This window comes from Tachypleus tridentatus, chromosome 3 (assembly GCF_004210375.1).
Source record: "Tachypleus tridentatus isolate NWPU-2018 chromosome 3, ASM421037v1, whole genome shotgun sequence".
Classification (NCBI taxonomy): Eukaryota; Metazoa; Arthropoda; class Merostomata; order Xiphosura; family Limulidae; genus Tachypleus; species Tachypleus tridentatus.
The window spans coordinates 43,640,771-43,660,599 of record NC_134827.1 but is presented as its reverse complement, the minus strand read 5'-3'; the positions used below and the strand labels follow the sequence as shown (position 1 = coordinate 43,660,599).

Genomic DNA, 19,829 nt, shown 5'->3' with positions numbered 1-19,829 from the left:
ATACGTTTTCTGCGTTGACCCACTGCAGGTATTGAACCTAGATTTTTAACATTAGCTCTCACACTTAGCGCTTAGATGCATGTAGGAGGGCAGTAAAGGGAAAATTAATATGTAAAAACTACAAAGATCAAAACATATAAAACACGTAATATGTAATTATATAATACTATGTAATATATAATAATATAAAAATATGTAATTATGTAATAATATGTAATATATAATAATATAAAAATATGTAATTATGTAATAATATGTAATATATAATAATATAAAAATATGTAATTATGTAATAATATGTAATATATAATAATATCAAAAATATGTAATTATGTAATAATGTGTAATATATAATAATATAAAAATATGTAATTAAGTAATAATATGTAATATATAATAATATAAAATGTGTAATTATATAATAATACGTAATATATAATAATATAATAAAATATGTAATAATAATATATAATAATATGTAAAAATATGTAATTATATATAATAATAATATAAAAATATGTAAATATAATAATATAATAATATGTAATATATAATAAAAACATGTAATATATAATAATATAATAATAATGTATATAATATGTAATATATAAAATATGTAATATATAATAATATAAAAATATGTAATTATATAATAATATATAATAATAAAAAAATATGTAATATATAATAATATAAAAAAATGTAATATATAATAATAAATAATATATAATAATAAAAATAATATAATAATATAATATATAATATATAAAATATATAATATATAAAATATGTAATATATAATAATATAAAAATATGTAATTATATAATAATATATAATAATATATAATAATATAAAAATAATAATATGTAATTATATAATAATATGTAATATATAATAATATAAAAATATGTAAATAAAATATATAAAATAATAATGTAATAATATAATAATATAATATATATAAAATATGTAATTATATATAATAATATATAATATATATAATAAAATATAATAATAATAATATGTAATTATATAATATGTATGTAATAATAATGTAATAATATAAAAATATGTAATTATATAATAATATGTAATATATAATATATATGTAATTAATAATATATGTAATATGTAATAATATAAAAATATAATATATAATATGTAATAATAAAATAAATATAATAATATATATATAATAATTATGTAATAATATGTAATATATATAATAAAAAAATATGTAATTATATAATAATATGTAATATGTAATAATATATAATAATATATGTAATATGTAATATATATAATAATATGTAATATGTAATATATATAAATAATATGTAATATAAATAATAATATAAAAATAAAAATGTAATTATATAATAATATGTAATATATAATAATATAAAAATATGTAATTATGTAATAATATGTAATATATAATAATATAAAAAAATATGTAATTATATAATAATATGTAATATATATAATAATATAAAAAATATGTAATTATATAATAATATGTAATATATAATAATATAAAAATATGTAATATATAATAATATATAAAAATAAAAAATATGTAATATATAATAATATAAAAATATATAATATATAATATATAATAATATAAAAATATGTAATAGATAATAATATAAAATATATGTAATACATAATAATATAAAAATATGTAATATATAATAATATAAAAATATGTAATATATAATAATATGTAATATAAATAATATGTAATATGTATATAATATAATATGTAATATATAATAATATAAAAAATATGTAATTATATAATATATATGTAATATATAATAATATAAAAACATGTAATTATATAATAATATGTAATATATAATAATATAAAAAAAACATGTAATTATATAATAATATGTAATATATAATAATATAAAAAATATGTAATTATATAATAATATGTAATATGTAATAATATAATAATATGTAATATGTAATAATATAATATATAATAATATAATATGTAATAATATAAAAATATGTAATTATATAATAATATGTAATATGTAATAATATAAAAATATGTAATTATATAATAATATGTAATATATAATAATATAAAAATATGTAATTATGTAATAATATGTAATATATAATAATATAAAAATATGTAATTATATAATAATATGTAATATATAATAATATAAAAATATGTAATTATATAATAATATGTATAATAATATAATAATATAAAAATATGTAATTACATAATAATATGTAATATATAATAATATAAAAAATATGTAATTATATAATAATACGTAATATATAATAATATAAAATATGTAATTATATAATTATATGTAATATATAATAATATAAAAATATGTAATTATATAATAATATGTAATATATAATAATATAAAAATATGTAAATATATAATAATACGTAATATATAATAATATAAAAAAATATGTAATTGTATAATAATATGTAATATACAATAATATCAAAAAATATGTAATTATGTAATAATATGTAATATATAATAATATAAAAAACATGTAATTACGTAATAATATGTAATATATAATAATATAAAAATGTGTAATTATATAATAATAATGTAATATATAATAATATAAAAATATGTAATTATATAATAATATGTAATATATAATAATATAAAAAAATATGTAATTATATAATAATATGTAATATATAATAATATAATAAAAATATGTAATATATATAATAATATGTAATATATAATAATATAAAAATATGTAATAATATAAATAATATGTAATATATATGTAATATAAAAATATGTAATATATAATAATATAAAAATATGTAATATATAATAATATAATAATATAATAATAATATATAATATGTAAAAATATGTAATAATATAAAATATGTAATATATAATAATATAAAAAATATGTAATATATAATAATATAAAAAAATATGTAATATATAATAATATAAAAATATGTAATATATAATAATATAAAAAATATGTAATATATAATAATATAAAATATGTAATATATAATAATATAAAAATATGTAATATATAATAATATAAAATATGTAATATATATAATATAAAAATATGTAATATATAATAATATAAAATATGTAATATATAATAATAAAATATATAATAATATAAAAAATATGTAATTATATAATAATATGTAATATATAATAATATAAAAAAAACATGTAATTATATAATATGTAATATATAATAATATAAAAAAATATGTAATTATATAATAATGTAATATGTAATAATATAAAAAATATGTAATTATATAATATGTAATATGTAATATGTAATAATATATATATAATAATATGTAATATATAATAATATAAAAATATATGTAATTATATAATAATATGTAATAATGTAATTATATAATAATATGTAATTATATAATAATATGTAATATATAATAATATAAAAATATGTAATTATATAATAATATGTAATATATAATAATATAAAATATGTAATTATATAATAATATGTAATATATAATAATATAAAATATGTAATTATATAATAATATGTAATATATAATAATATAAAAAACATGTAATTATATAATAATATGTAATATATAATAATATAAAAATATGTAATTATATAATAATATGTAATATGTAATAATATAAAAAATATGTAATATAATAATAATAATATGTAATATATAATAATATGTAATATATAATATATAATAATATGTAATATATAATAATATAATAATATGTAATATATAATAATATAAAATAATATGTAATTATATAATAATATGTAATATATAATAATAATATAAAAAATATGTAATTATATAAAATATGTAATATATAATAATATAAAAATATGTAATGTAATATAAAATAAATATATAATAATATAAAAATATATAATAATATAATATAATAATATGTAATATATAATAATATAAAAATATGTAATATATAATAATATAAAAATATGTAATATATAATAATATAAAATATGTAATAATATAAATAATATAAAAAATATGTAATATATAATAATATAAAATATGTAATAATATATATAATATAAAAATATGTAATATATAATAATATGTAATATATAATAATATAAAAAAATATGTAATATATATAATAATATGTAATATATAATAACATATAAAAATATGTAATATATAATAATATGTAATATATAATAATATAAAAATATGTAATATATAATAATATATATAATATAAAATATATAATATATATAATATTATGTAATATGTAATAATATAAAAAAATATGTAATTATATAATAATATGTAATATAAATAATATAAAAATATGTAATTATATAATAATATGTAATATATAATAATATATAAATAATATGTAATAATATTAATATGTAATATATATAATAATATGTAATATATAATAATATAAAAAATATGTAATTATATAATAATATGTAATATGTAATAATATAAAAATATGTATGTAATTATGTAATAATATGTAATATATAATAATATAAAAACATGTAATTATGTAATAATATGTAATATATAATAATATAAAATATGTAATTATATAAATAATATGTAATATATAATAATATAAAAAATATGTAATTATATAATAATATGTAATATATAATAATATAAAAATATGTAATTATATAATAATATGTAATATATAATAATATAAAAAATATGTAATTATATAATAATATGTAATATATAATAATATAAAAATATGTAATTATATAATAATATGTAATATATAATAATATAAAAATATGTAATATATAATAATATAGTAATATATAATAATATAATATAATAATATAAAATATGTAATATATAATAATATGTAATATATAATAATATAAAAATATGTAATTATATAATAATATGTAATATATAATAATATAAAAATATGTAATTATATAATAATATGTAATATATAATAATATAAAAAAATATGTAATTATATAATAATATGTAATATATAATAATATAAAAAATATGTAATTATATAATAATATGTAATATATAATAATATAAAAAATATGTAATTATATAATAATATAATATATAATAATAATATAAAAATATGTAATTATATAATAATATGTAATATATAATAATATAAAAATATGTAATTATATAATAATATGTAATATATAATAATATAAAAATATGTAATATAATAATATATATATAATAATATAATGTAATAATATAATAATATATAATAATATAAAAATATGTAATATGTAATATAATAATATAATAATATAAAAAATATGTAATATAATATGTAATATATAATAATATAATAATGTAATATATAATAATATAAAAAATATGTAATATAATATATAATAATATAATAAAAATATAATAATATAATAATAATAATAAATAATATAAAAATATGTAATATATAATAATATAATAATATGTATATAATAATATAAAAATATGTAATATATAATAATATAAAAATATGTAATACATAATAATATAAAAAATATGTAATATATAATAATATAAAAAATATGTAATATATAATAATATAAAAAAATGTAATATATAATAATATAAAAAATATAATAAATATATAATATATAATATATAATAATATGTAATATATAATAATATAAAAATATGTAATTATATAATAATATGTAATATGTAATAATATAAAAATATGTAATTATATAATAATATGTAATATATAATAATATAAAAATATGTAATTATATAATAATATGTAATTATATAATAATATGTAATATGTAATAATATAAAAATATGTAATTATATAATAATATATAATATAAAATATATAATTATATAATAATATGTAATAATATAAAAATATGTAATTATATAATAATATGTAATTATATAATAATATGTAATTATATAATAATATGTAATATGTAATAATATAAAAATATGTAATTATATAATAATATGTAATATGTAATAATATAAAATATGTAATTATATAATAATATGTAATATGTAATAATATAAAAATATGTAATTATATAATAATATGTAATATATAATAATATAAAAATATGTAATTATGTAATAATACTCCAGAATTAGAAACAAGTTCTTAAAGAAACATATTTACTGTAACACGTCTCAATCTACAATATCTGGTGTACCAAAGAAAAGCCTGTACCATTAACTTGGCAAACAAGTCATCTGGAATATCTTTCCTGTTCTTGGTAGCTATGTGCGAGATGGTTGCAGCCGCTTCTTCATAGCGTCCATGGACGATGAGGAACCTTGCAGACTGTGGAAGATACCTAAAACATAAAAATGTTACAATTGTTGTAACTGGTACCACTACAGAGCTAACAATAACCTCATTGATGGCTTATAATATGTGATAGCGCGAGAACCAAATGCTTTATGATGGTAACTAACTTGCATCACAAAATAAAAGACAAAAGACGATGTATAATACCTGAATAAGGGGTGAACCGGTTACTTTATGATGGTAACTAGCATCACAATATAAACGACAAAAGACGATGTATGATACCTGAATAAGGGGAGAACAAGTTACTTTATGATGGTAACCAGCATCACAACATATACGACAAAAGACGATGTATGATACCTGAATAAGGGGAGAACAAGTTACTTTATGATGGTAACCAGCATCACAACATATACAACAAAAGACGATGTATGATACCCGAATAAGGGGTGAACCGGTTACTTTATGGTAACCAGCATCACAATATAAACGACAAAAGACGATGTATGATACCTGAATAAGGGGAGAACCAGTTACTTTATGATGGTAACCAGCATCACAACATATACGACAAAAGACGATGTATGATACCCGAATAAGGGGAGAACCAGTTACTTTATGGTAACTAGCATCACAACATATACGACAAAAGACGATGTATAATACCTGAATAAGGGGTGAACCGGTTACTTTATGATGGTAACCAGCATCACAACATATACGACAAAAGACGATGTATGATACCCGAATAAGGGGAGAACCAGTTACTTTATGGTAACCAGCATCACAACATATACGACAAAAGACGATGTATGATACCTGAATAAGGGGTGAACCGGTTACTTTATGATGGTAACCAGCATCACAACATATACGATAAAAGACGATGTATGATACCCGAATAAGGGGAGAACCAGTTACTTTATGGTAACTAGCATCACAACATATACGACAAAAGACGATGTATAATACCTGAATAAGGGGTGAACCGGTTACTTTATGATGGTAACTAGCATCACAACATATACGACAAAAGACGATGTATGATACCCGAATAAGGGGAGAACCAGTTACTTTATGGTAACTAGCATCACAACATATACGACAAAAGACGATGTATAATACCTGAATAAGGGGTGAACCGGTTACTTTATGATGGTAACTAGCATCACAACATATACGACAAAAGACGATGTATGATACCCGAATAAGGGGAGAACCAGTTACTTTATGGTAACTAGCATCACAACATATACGACAAAAGACGATGTATAATACCTGAATAAGGGGTGAACCGGTTACTTTATGATGGTAACTAGCATCACAACATATACGACAAAAGACGATGTATGATACCCGAATAAGGGGAGAACCAGTTACTTTATGGTAACCAGCATCACAACATATACGACAAAAGACGATGTATGATACCTCAATAAGGGGTGAACCGGTTACTTTATGATGGTAACTAGCATCACAACATATACGACAAAAGACGATGTATGATACCCGAATAAGGGGAGAACCAGTTACTTTATGGTAACCAGCATCACAACATATACGACAAAAGACGATGTATGATACCTGAATAAGGGGTGAACCGGTTACTTTATGATGGTAACCAGCATCACAACATATACGACAAAAGACGATGTATGATACCCGAATAAGGGGAGAACCAGTTACTTTATGGTAACTAGCATCACAACATATACGACAAAAGACGATGTATAATACCTGAATAAGGGGTGAACCAGTTACTTTATGATGGTAACTAGCATCACAACATATACGACAAAAGACGATGTATGATACCCGAATAAGGGGAGAACCAGTTACTTTATGGTAACTAGCATCACAACATATACGACAAAAGACGATGTATAATACCTGAATAAGGGGTGAACCGGTTACTTTATGATGGTAACTAGCATCACAACATATACGACAAAAGACGATGTATGATACCCGAATAAGGGGAGAACCAGTTACTTTATGGTAACTAGCATCACAACATATACGACAAAAGACGATGTATAATACCTGAATAAGGGGTGAACCGGTTACTTTATGATGGTAACTAGCATCACAACATATACGACAAAAGACGATGTATGATACCCGAATAAGGGGAGAACCAGTTACTTTATGGTAACTAGCATCACAACATATACGACAAAAGACGATGTATAATACCTGAATAAGGGGTGAACCAGTTACTTTATGATGGTAACTAGCATCACAACATATACGACAAAAGACGATGTATGATACCCGAATAAGGGGAGAACCAGTTACTTTATGGTAACTAGCATCACAACATATACGACAAAAGACGATGTATGATACCTCAATAAGGAGAGAACCAGTTACTTTATGGTAACTAGCATCACAACATATACGACAAAAGACGATGTATGATACCCGAATAAGGGGAGAACCAGTTACTTTATGGTAACCAGCATCACAACATATACGACAAAAGACGATGTATGATACCTGAATAAGGGGTGAACCGGTTACTTTATGATGGTAACCAGCATCACAACATATACGACAAAAGACGATGCATGATACCCGAATAAGGGGAGAACCAGTTACTTTATGGTAACTAGCATCACAACATATACGACAAAAGACGATGTATAATACCTGAATAAGGGGTGAACCGGTTACTTTATGATGGTAACTAGCATCACAACATATACGACAAAAGACGATGTATGATACCCGAATAAGGGGAGAACCAGTTACTTTATGGTAACTAGCATCACAACATATACGACAAAAGACGATGTATAATACCTGAATAAGGGGAGAACCAGTTACTTTATGGTAACTAGCATCACAACATATACGACAAAAGACGATGTATGATACCCGAATAAGGGGAGAACCAGTTACTTTATGGTAACTAGCATCACAACATATACGACAAAAGACGATGTATGATACCCGAATAAGGGGAGAACCAGTTACTTTATGGTAACTAGCATCACAACATATACGACAAAAGACGATGTATAATACCTGAATAAGGGGTGAACCGGTTACTTTATGATGGTAACTAGCATCACAACATATACGACAAAAGACGATGTATGATACCCGAATAAGGGGAGAACCAGTTACTTTATGGTAACTAGCATCACAACATATACGACAAAAGACGATGTATGATACCCGAATAAGGGGAGAACCAGTTACTTTATGGTAACTAGCATCACAACATATACGACAAAAGACGATGTATGATACCCGAATAAGGGGAGAACCAGTTACTTTATGGTAACTAGCATCACAACATATACGACAAAAGACGATGTATAATACCTGAATAAGGGGTGAACCGGTTACTTTATGATGGTAACTAGCATCACAACATATACGACAAAAGACGATGTATGATACCCGAATAAGGGGAGAACCAGTTACTTTATGGTAACCAGCATCACAACATATACGACAAAAGACGATGTATGATACCCGAATAAGGGGAGAACCAGTTACTTTATGGTAACTAGCATCACAACATATACGACAAAAGACGATGTATGATACCTCAATAAGGAGAGAACCAGTTACTTCAACTAGAACCAAGAATAATAATATTCACAACAGAAATAAATAAATATATATTATTTACATTCAATATTGAAAAAATGACAATAGCGAATATCAGCTGATAAGAAATAAAGATTATAGTGTTACATCAAGAACCACAACAATAACATTAAACAATCTCCCCTAACCAGAAACAAGGAGTATATCATTACACAGAGAACCACAAAAATAACATTAAACAACCTCACCTAACTAGAAACAAGGACTTTATCATTACACAGAGAACCACAACAATGGCATTAAGAAATCTCTGCTGGAAATGATGAAGAAATTTCTAATTCATCTCAAATTATGATATTAATTTCAAACTCAACTGGAATTACACGAATAAAGTACTTATTATAAATATGTCTCTAAAAGTCACAATAATTACTACTTAGAACACTGGATATTCGTTACACTTGTCAAAACAACACAGTATAAAGTATTTATTATAAATATGTCTCTAAAAGTCATAATGATTACTATTTAGAACACTGGATATTCGTTACACTTGTCAAAACAACACAGTATTAAATTATATAAGTTCAGAAATATAGCACAAGATAAAAACATTTGATATATGGTCCATTATTGGTGTTATGACCAGTACAAGTAAAACTATAAGTCATCTAAAATTTTGTAACTCCACTGCGGATCTAATAGTTAACACTAGAATCTAAAATAGATTTAGATATTCCAGTTTTTAACTTTTAAAGTGAATTTTCGATCTATAATCTAACATCAGAATCTAAACTCAATCTAGATATTAGGTTTAACTGATAACTCAGCTGTGTTTAATAGAAATCCACCGAAAAATCACCCATACTGGACTATACATTCCTTGGGACTCAGCACATGAAACAAAACAAAAACTCAACATACTAAGAAACCAAATAAACACAGCCATAAAACTATGCTCACCAGATAAAATTAACGATGAATTAGACAAAATAAAACAATACTTCATCAACATCAATAACTTTCCTCCACAAACCGTAGAAAACATTATACGCAAACACCTAGACAGAAAGCAAAATCAACCAACAAAAGTAAATATATCTCACGAATCAAAAAATCACAAAACCATATACTGCTGTATACCATATATTCCTGACATCAGCAAACAAATAACCAACATTTGGCAAAAACTAGTAACAAAATATGGCATTCCAGTTAATACCAAATTTATTCAAAAACCAGGCACAAAACTGAGGTCTATCCTATGTAAAAACTACACTGACAAACACCACACCAACATTATTTATAAAATACAATGTGATAACTGCCACAACTTCTATATTGGAGAAACAAGTAGAAAAATGGAAACCAGATTCAAAGAACATAAAAAGTTACCTTCACACGTTTTTGAACACTGCAAGTCAAATAAACACAACATAACCATAGAAAACACCCAAATACTAAATAAAGAAACAAACATAAACAAACGTAAAATTAAAGAAGCCTTACTTATACAACAACTTAAACCCAAAAAAAACAATATAAAGGAAAGCCTTTATACATATATTAATAAAATAAATAAAATTATATATTCAAACATCTAACACCGCCCTCTACATTCCGACACTCAGTTACACAACTCCTTTCAAACATGTGGTCAGCTTCCGGTCAGTTACCTCTTTCTTTGTGAGCCTGACGATGACTGAAGAAGGTCGAAACGTTGTTCGCTCTTCTATGTAAAATACTTTCTCAACCCAAACGAGCCGTATTTGCATATAAATTTCTCAACTAGTGGGTTTCTCGACATCACAGATCTCTATCTGCCAGTCCTTACTTCTTTAAGTTAGTAGTGGCTCTGTTAGTTAACATTGAAATCTAAACCAGATCTCTATCTGCCAGTCCTTACTTCTTTAAGTTAGTAGTGGATCTGTTAGTTAACACTGGAATCTAAACCAGATATCTATCTTCCAGTCCTTACTTCTTTAAGTTAGTAGTGGCTCTGTTAGTTATCACTGGAATCTAAACCAGATCTCTATCTTCCGGTCCTTACTTCTTTAAGTTAGTAGTGGCTCTGTTAGTTAACATTGAAATCTAAACCAGATCTCTATCTGCCAGTCCTTACTTCTTTAAGTTAGTAGTGGATCTGTTAGTTAACACTGGAATCTAAACCAGATATCTATCTTCCAGTCCTTACTTCTTTAAGTTAGTAGTGGCTCTGTTAGTTATCACTGGAATCTAAACCAGATCTCTATCTACCAGTCCTTACTTCTTTAAGTTAGTAGTGGCTCTGTTAGTTAACACTGGAATCTAAACCAGATCTCTATCTACCAGTCCTTACTTCTTTAAGTTAGTAGTGGATCTGTTAGTTAACACTGGAATCTAAACCAGATCTCTATCTTCCAGTCCTTACTTCTTTAACTTAGTAGTGGATCTGTTAGTTAACACTGGAATCTAAACCAGATATCTATCTTCCAGTCCTTACTTCTTTAAGTTAGTAGTGGCTCTGCTAGTTATCACTGGAATCTAAACCAGATCTCTATCTACCAGTCCTTACTTCTTTAAGTTAGTAGTGGCTCTGTTAATTAACACTGGAATCTAAACCAGATCTCTATCTTCCAGTCCTTACTTCTTTAAGTTAGTAGTGGATCTGTTAGTTAACACTGGAATCTAAACCAGATCTCTATCTTCCAGTCCTTACTTCTTTAACTTAGTAGTGGATCTGTTAGTTATCACTGGAATCTAAACCAGATCTCTATCTTCCAGTCCTTACTTCTTTAACTTAGTAGTGGATCTGTTAGTTAACATTGAAATCTAAACCAGATCTCTATCTGCCAGTCCTTACTTCTTTAAGTTAGTAGTGGATCTGTTAGTTAACACTGGAATCTAAACCAGATATCTATCTTCCAGTCCTTACTTCTTTAAGTTAGTAGTGGATCTGTTAGTTATCACTGGAATCTAAACCAGATCTCTATCTACCAGTCCTTACTTCTTTAAGTTAGTAGTGGCTCTGTTAGTTAACACTGGAATCTAAACCAGATCTCTATCTTCCAGTCCTTACTTCTTTAAGTTAGTAGTGGCTCTGTTAGTTAACACTGGAATCTAAACCAGATCTCTATCTTCCAGTCCTTACTTCTTTAACTTAGTAGTGGATCTGTTAGTTATCACTGGAATCTAAACCAGATCTCTATCTTCCAGTCCTTACTTCTTTAACTTAGTAGTGGATCTGTTAGTTATCACTGGAATCTAAACCAGATCTCTATCTTCCAGTCCTTACTTCTTTAACTTAGTAGTGGCTCTGTTAATTAACACTGGAATCTAAACCAGATCTCTATCTTCCAGTCCTTACTTCTTTAAGTTAGTAGTGGCTCTGTTAATTAACACTGGAATCTAAACCAGATCTCTATCTTCCAGTCCTTACTTCTTTAACTTAGTAGTGGATCTGTTAGTTATCACTGGAATCTAAACCAGATCTCTATCTTCCAGTCCTTACTTCTTTAACTTAGTAGTGGATCTGTTAGTTATCACTGGAATCTAAACCAGATCTCTATCTTCCAGTCCTTACTTCTTTAACTTAGTAGTGGATCTGTTAGTTAACACTGGAATCTAAACCAGATCTCTATCTTCCAGTCCTTACTTCTTTAAGTTAGTAGTAGCTCTATTAGTTAACATTGGAACGCAAGTGATTCTAAATTTTAGTTTATTTAATAAAATTATTCCAAATCATATCATGATCACATATATGAGAATAGCTGACATTTTACTTCAAAGTATAATTAGTAAAGAACTATGAAGTTTTAACTAAAATTTTTCCCAAACTATTTAAATGCACTTTCTAAGTAATTAGGTTATACTATTAGGCCTAAATTAGTGGTTCAAGCCTCCACTATTGAATTAAGTCACAGCTTGCTACATAGAAGAGTATAAAGTTTTCTTACTTCCAATAAGTTAGGAAGAGGGCAACGGGAAGTGACGTCACTAGGCCCAACGTCACCCAAGATTTGGAAAGGAACGCAACCAGAGCCAAGAAACACGACCCGCTCGTCCACAGCAACCAAGATAAGCATATTAAACTGGAACGAACTTTGGGGCCAACTTGTTCCACAACTAAAACAATAAAGAAATAAAGTTATTTAGACTGAATATTTTACCAAACAAAACAGGTAATTATTGAAAATCTTTCGTTTACACATTGTTAATAAAATAATTAAGTTATTCCTGTATATCACTGTGGCTCTGTTAAAAATGGTGGAGGTGTATAGTGACAGACATAACGAACTAATCATGAACATATCCAAATCAAACAACTCCTACAGAGACACTCAATCCAATTTGTTGGTAAAAATGGTGGAGGTGTATATGGACAGACATAATGAACCAATCATGAACATATTTAAATCAAACAACTCCTAGAGAGACACTCAATCCAATTTGTTGGTAAAAATGGTGGAGGTGTGTAGTGACAGACATAATGAACCAATCATGAACATATTTAAATCGAACAACTCCTAGAGAGACACTCAATCCAATTTGTTGGTAAAAATGGTGGAGGTGTATATAGACAGACATAATGAACCAATCATGAACATATTTAAATCAAACAACTCCTAGAGAGACACTCAATCCAATTTGTTGATACAAATGGTGGAGGTGTGTAGAGACAGACATAATGAACCAATCATGAACATATTTAAATTAAACAACTCCTAGACAGACACTCAATCCAATTTGTTGGTAAAAATGGTGGAGGTATGTAGTGACAGACATAATGAACCAATCATGAACATATTTAAATCGAACAACTCCTAGAGAGACACTCAATCCAATTTGTTGGTAAAAATGGTGGAGGTGTATAGTGACAGACATAATGAACCAATCATGAACATATTTAAATTAAACAACTCCTAGACAGACACTCAATCCAATTTGTTGGTAAAAATGGTGGAGGTATGTAGTGACAGACATAATGAACCAATCATGAACATATTTAAATCGAACAACTCCTAGAGAGACACTCAATCCAATTTGTTGGTAAAAATGGTGGAGGTGTATAGAGACAGACATAATGAACCAATCATGAACATATTTAAATCGAACAACTCCTAGAGAGACACTCAATCCAATTTGTTGATACAAATGGTGGAGGTATGAAGAGACAGACATAATGAACCAATCATGAACATATTTAAATCGAACAACTCCTAGAGAGACACTCAATCCAATTTGTTGATAAAAATGGTGGAGGTATGTAGAGACAGACATAATGAACCAATCATGAACATATTTAAATCGAACAACTCCTAGAGAGACACTCAATCCAATTTGTTGGTAAAAATGGTGGAGGTGTGTAGAGACAGACATAATGAACCAATCATGAACATATTTAAATCAAACAACTCCTAGAGAGACACTCAATCCAATTTGTTGGTAAAAATGGTGGAGGTGTGTAGAGACAGACATAATGAACCAATCATGAACATATTTAAATCAAACAACTCCTAGAGAGACACTCAATCCAATTTGTTGGTAAAAAATGGTGGAGGTGTATAGAGACAGACATAATGAACCAATCATGAACATATTTAAATCAAACAACTCCTAGAGAGACACTCAATCCAATTTGTTGGTAAAAATGGTGGAGGTGTATATAGACAGACATAATGAACCAATCATGAACATATTTAAATCGAACAACTCCTAGAGAGACACTAAATCCAATTTGTTGGTAAAAATGGTGGAGGTGTATATAGACAGACATAATGAACCAATCATGAACATATTTAAATCGAACAACTCCTAGAGAGACACTCAATCCAATTTGTTGATACAAATGGTGGAGGTGTATAGAGACAGACATAATGAACCAATCATGAACATATTTAAATCGAACAACTCCTAGAGAGACACTCAATCCAATTTGTTGGTAAAAATGGTGGAGGTGTGTAGAGACAGACATAATGAACCAATCATGAACATATTTAAATCGAACAACTCCTAGAGAGACACTCAATCCAATTTGTTGGTAAAAATGGTGGAGGTGTGTAGAGACAGACATAATGAACCAATCATGAACATATCCAAATCAAACAACTCCTACAGAGACACTCAATCCAATTTGTTGGTAAAAATGGTGGAGGTGTATATGGACAGACATAATGAACCAATCATGAACATATTTAAATCGAACAACTCCTAGAGAGACACTCAATCCAATTTGTTGATACAAATGGTGGAGGTGTATAGAGACAGACATAATGAACCAATCATGAACATATTTAAATCGAACAACTCCTAGAGACACTCTCAATCCAATTTGTTGGTAAAATGGTGGAGGTGTGTAGAGACAGACATAATGAACCAATCATGAACATATTTAAATCGAACAACTCCTAGAGAGACACTCAATCCAATTTGTTGGTAAAAATGGTGGAGGTGTGTAGAGACAGACATAATGAACCAATCATGAACATATTTAAATCGAACAACTCCTAGAGAGACACTCAATCCAATTTGTTGGTAAAAATGGTGGAGGTGTGTAGAGACAGACATAATGAACCAATCATGAACATATTTAAATCGAACAACTCCTAGAGAGACACTCAATCCAATTTGTTGGTACAAATGGTGGAGGTGTATAGAAACAGACATAATGAACCAATCATGAACATATTTAAATCAAACAACTCCTAGAGAGACACTCAATCCAATTTGTTGGTAAAAATGGTGGAGGTGTATATGGACAGACATAATGAACCAATCATGAACATATTTAAATCGAACAACTCCTAGAGAGACACTCAATCCAATTTGTTGATACAAATGGTGGAGGTGTATAGAAACAGACATAATGAACCAATCATGAACATATTTAAATCAAACAACTCCTAGAGAGACACTCAATCCAATTTGTTGGTAAAAATGGTGGAGGTGTATATGGACAGACATAATGAACCAATCATGAACATATTTAAATCAAACAACTCCTAGAGAGACACTCAATCTAATTTGTTGGTAAAAATGGTGGAGGTGTGTAGAGACAAACATAATGAACCAATCATGAACATATTTAAATCAAACAACTCCTAGAGAGACACTCAATCCACTTTGTTGGTAAAAATGGTGGAGGTGTGTAGAGACAGACATAATGAACCAATCATGAACATATTTAAATCAAACAACTCCTAGAGAGACACTCAATCCAATTTGTTGGCAAAAATGGTGGAGGTGTGTAGAGACAGACATAATGAACCAATCATGAACATATTTAAATCAAACAACTCCTAGAGAGACACTCAATCCAATTTGTTCGTAAAAATGGTGGAGGTGTGTAGAGACAGACATAATGAACCAATCATGAACATATTTAAATCGAACAACTCCTAGAGAGACACTCAATCCAATTTGTTGGTAAAAATGGTGGAGGTGTGTAGAGACAGACATAATGAACCAATCATGAACATATCCAAATCAAACAACTCCTAGAGAGACACTCAATCCAATTTGTTGGTAAAAATGGTGGAGGTGTGTAGAGACAGACATAATGAACCAATCATGAACATATCCAAATCAAACAACTCCTAGAGAGACACTCAATCCAATTTGTTGGTAAAAATGATGGAGGTGTATAGAGACAGACATAACGAACCAATCATGAACATATTTAAATCAAACAACTCCTAGAGAGACACTCAATCCAATTTGTTGGTAAAAATGGTGGAGGTGTGTAGAGACAGACATAATGAACCAATCATGAACATATCCAAATCAAACAACTCCTAGAGAGACACTCAATCCAATTTGTTGGTAAAACTGGTGGAGGTGTTTGGAGACAGACAAACAATTTGTTGGTAAAACTGGTGGAGGTGTTTGGAGACAGACAAACAATTTGTTGGTAAAACTGGTGGAGATGTGTGGAAACAGACAAACAATATGTTAGCGAAACTTGTGAAGATGTGTGGAAACGGACAAACAACGCGTTAGTGAGTATAACAAAACAGCTATCCTCTTGACCGATATTCAGGTCGATATGCTGTTAGCCATAGTAACATTTACTAGCTGATAACCAGCATCAGCCTTTCAACTGTTTCCTGTTTTCATAAGCAGTTTCGGCCACCCTGTTACTGTCTGAGTTTCTAACTCCTGTCAGCCATTCTACTGTTTCCTGTTTTCATAAGCAGTTTCGGCCACCCTGTTACTATCTGAGTTTCTAACTCCTGTCAGCCATTCTACTGTTTCCTGTTTTCATAAGCAGTTTCGGCCACCCTGTTACCATCTGAGTTTCTAACTCCTGTCAGCCATTCTACTGTTTCCTGTTTTCATAAGCAGTTTCGGACACTCTGTTACTATCTGAGTTTCTAACTCCTGTCAGCCATTCAACTGTTTCCAGGATTTCTAAGCGGTATTAGAAAAATTACTGGGTTGATAAACAGTGTCAATTTTTCTGGGTTGATAAACAGTGTCAATCTTCCTGGGTTGATAAACAGTGTCAGTCTTCCTGAGTTGATAAACAGTGTCAATCGTCCTGGATTAATAAACAGTGTCAATCTTCCTGGGTTAATAAACAGTGTCAGTCTTCCTGGGTTGATAAACAGTGTCAGTCTTCCTGAGTTGATAAACAGTGTCAATCTTCCTGGATTAATAAACAGTGTCAATCTTCCTGGGTCAATAAACAGTGTCAGTCTTCCTGGGTTGATAAACAGTGTCAGTCTTCCTGGGTTGATAAACAGTATCAGTCTTCCTGGGTTAATAAACAGTGTCAGTCTTCCTGGGTTGATAAACAGAAACAATCTTTCTGGGTTGATAAACAGTGTCAGTCTTCCTGGGTTGTTAAACAGTGTCAATCTTCCTGGGTTAATAAACAGTGTCAGTCTTCCTGGGTTGATAAACAGTGTCAATCTTCCTGGGTTGATAAACAGTGTCACTCTTCCTGGATTGATAAACAGTGTCAATCTTCCTGGGTTAATAAACAGCGTCAGTCTTCCTGGGTTGATAAACAGTGTCAGTCTTCCTGGGTTAATAAACAGTGTCAGTCTTCCTGGGTTAATAAACAGTGTCAGTCTTCCTGGGTTGATAAACAGTGTCAGTCTTCCTGGGTTAATAAACAGTGTCAATCTTCCTGGGTTGCTAAAGAGTGTCAGTCTTCCAGGATTGATAAACAGTGTCAGTCTTCCTGGGGTAATAAACAGTGTCAATCATCCTGGGTTGATAAACAGCGTCAGTTTTCCTGGATTGATAAACAGTGTCAGTCTTCCTGGGTTGATAAACAGTGTCAATCTTTCTGGGTTGATAAACATTGTCAATCTTCCTGGGTTGATAAACAGTATCAGTCTTTCTGGGTTAATAAACAGTGTCAATCTTCCTGGATTGATAAACAGTGTCAGTCTTCCTGGGTTGATAAACAGTGTCAGTCTTCCTGGGTTGATAAACAGTGTCAGTCTTCCTGGGTTAATAAACAGTGTCAATCTTCCTGGGTTGATAAACAGTGTCAACCTATTTGCTGTTTGTACGTGGTATTATTCATTCCACTACTTCCTTAGTTGCTATGTGAACAAAGATGAAATACCTAATGGAGACATAGATACTGTTAATATTGGTTTTCATCAACCACTGAACAGACTGCTATCAAATTATGTCTAAAAAGGATAAAAATACTCCAAAAATTAAAGGATACACCATTTAATTATCATTATAATTTCGATTTGAAATTTCGAACGACTGCCTCTGGCACTGAAAGATTAAAACATCACAATTCGTGACATATTTCTTCGATTTGTCTGCGTAGTTTCTTATATTTCTACTTTTAAATAATTAAATTAGTTTCTTGTGAACACAACGTGAAAGTGTTTAACAATTAAAACTAAAGTGTTAACCTGCTCATTCAAACAATGAAAGTGTTTAACAATTAAAACTACAGTGTTAATCTGCTCATTAAAATAATGACAGTGTTTAACAATTAAAAC

At 26.6% G+C, this 19,829-nt stretch overlaps 1 protein-coding gene and 1 long non-coding RNA gene across 2 annotated transcripts in view; one reads left to right on the top strand and one right to left on the bottom strand.

The window, feature by feature from the left end:
• The window catches only part of LOC143246783 (uncharacterized), a 53,526-nt gene that overhangs the window by 15,959 nt on the left and 17,738 nt on the right, over positions 1–19,829 (top strand). The window lies entirely within an intron of this gene.
• LOC143246782 (carcinine transporter-like) overlaps positions 1–19,829 on the bottom strand; it is a 42,167-nt gene that overhangs the window by 14,404 nt on the left and 7,934 nt on the right. The window contains exons 4-5 of the mRNA XM_076493935.1: positions 13,809–13,977; positions 6,226–6,352 (exon numbers count right to left, since the gene is read on the bottom strand). Of these exons, the coding sequence (XP_076350050.1) occupies positions 6,226–6,352; positions 13,809–13,977 (296 nt within the window). The remainder of the gene's footprint in view (positions 1–6,225; positions 6,353–13,808; positions 13,978–19,829) is intronic.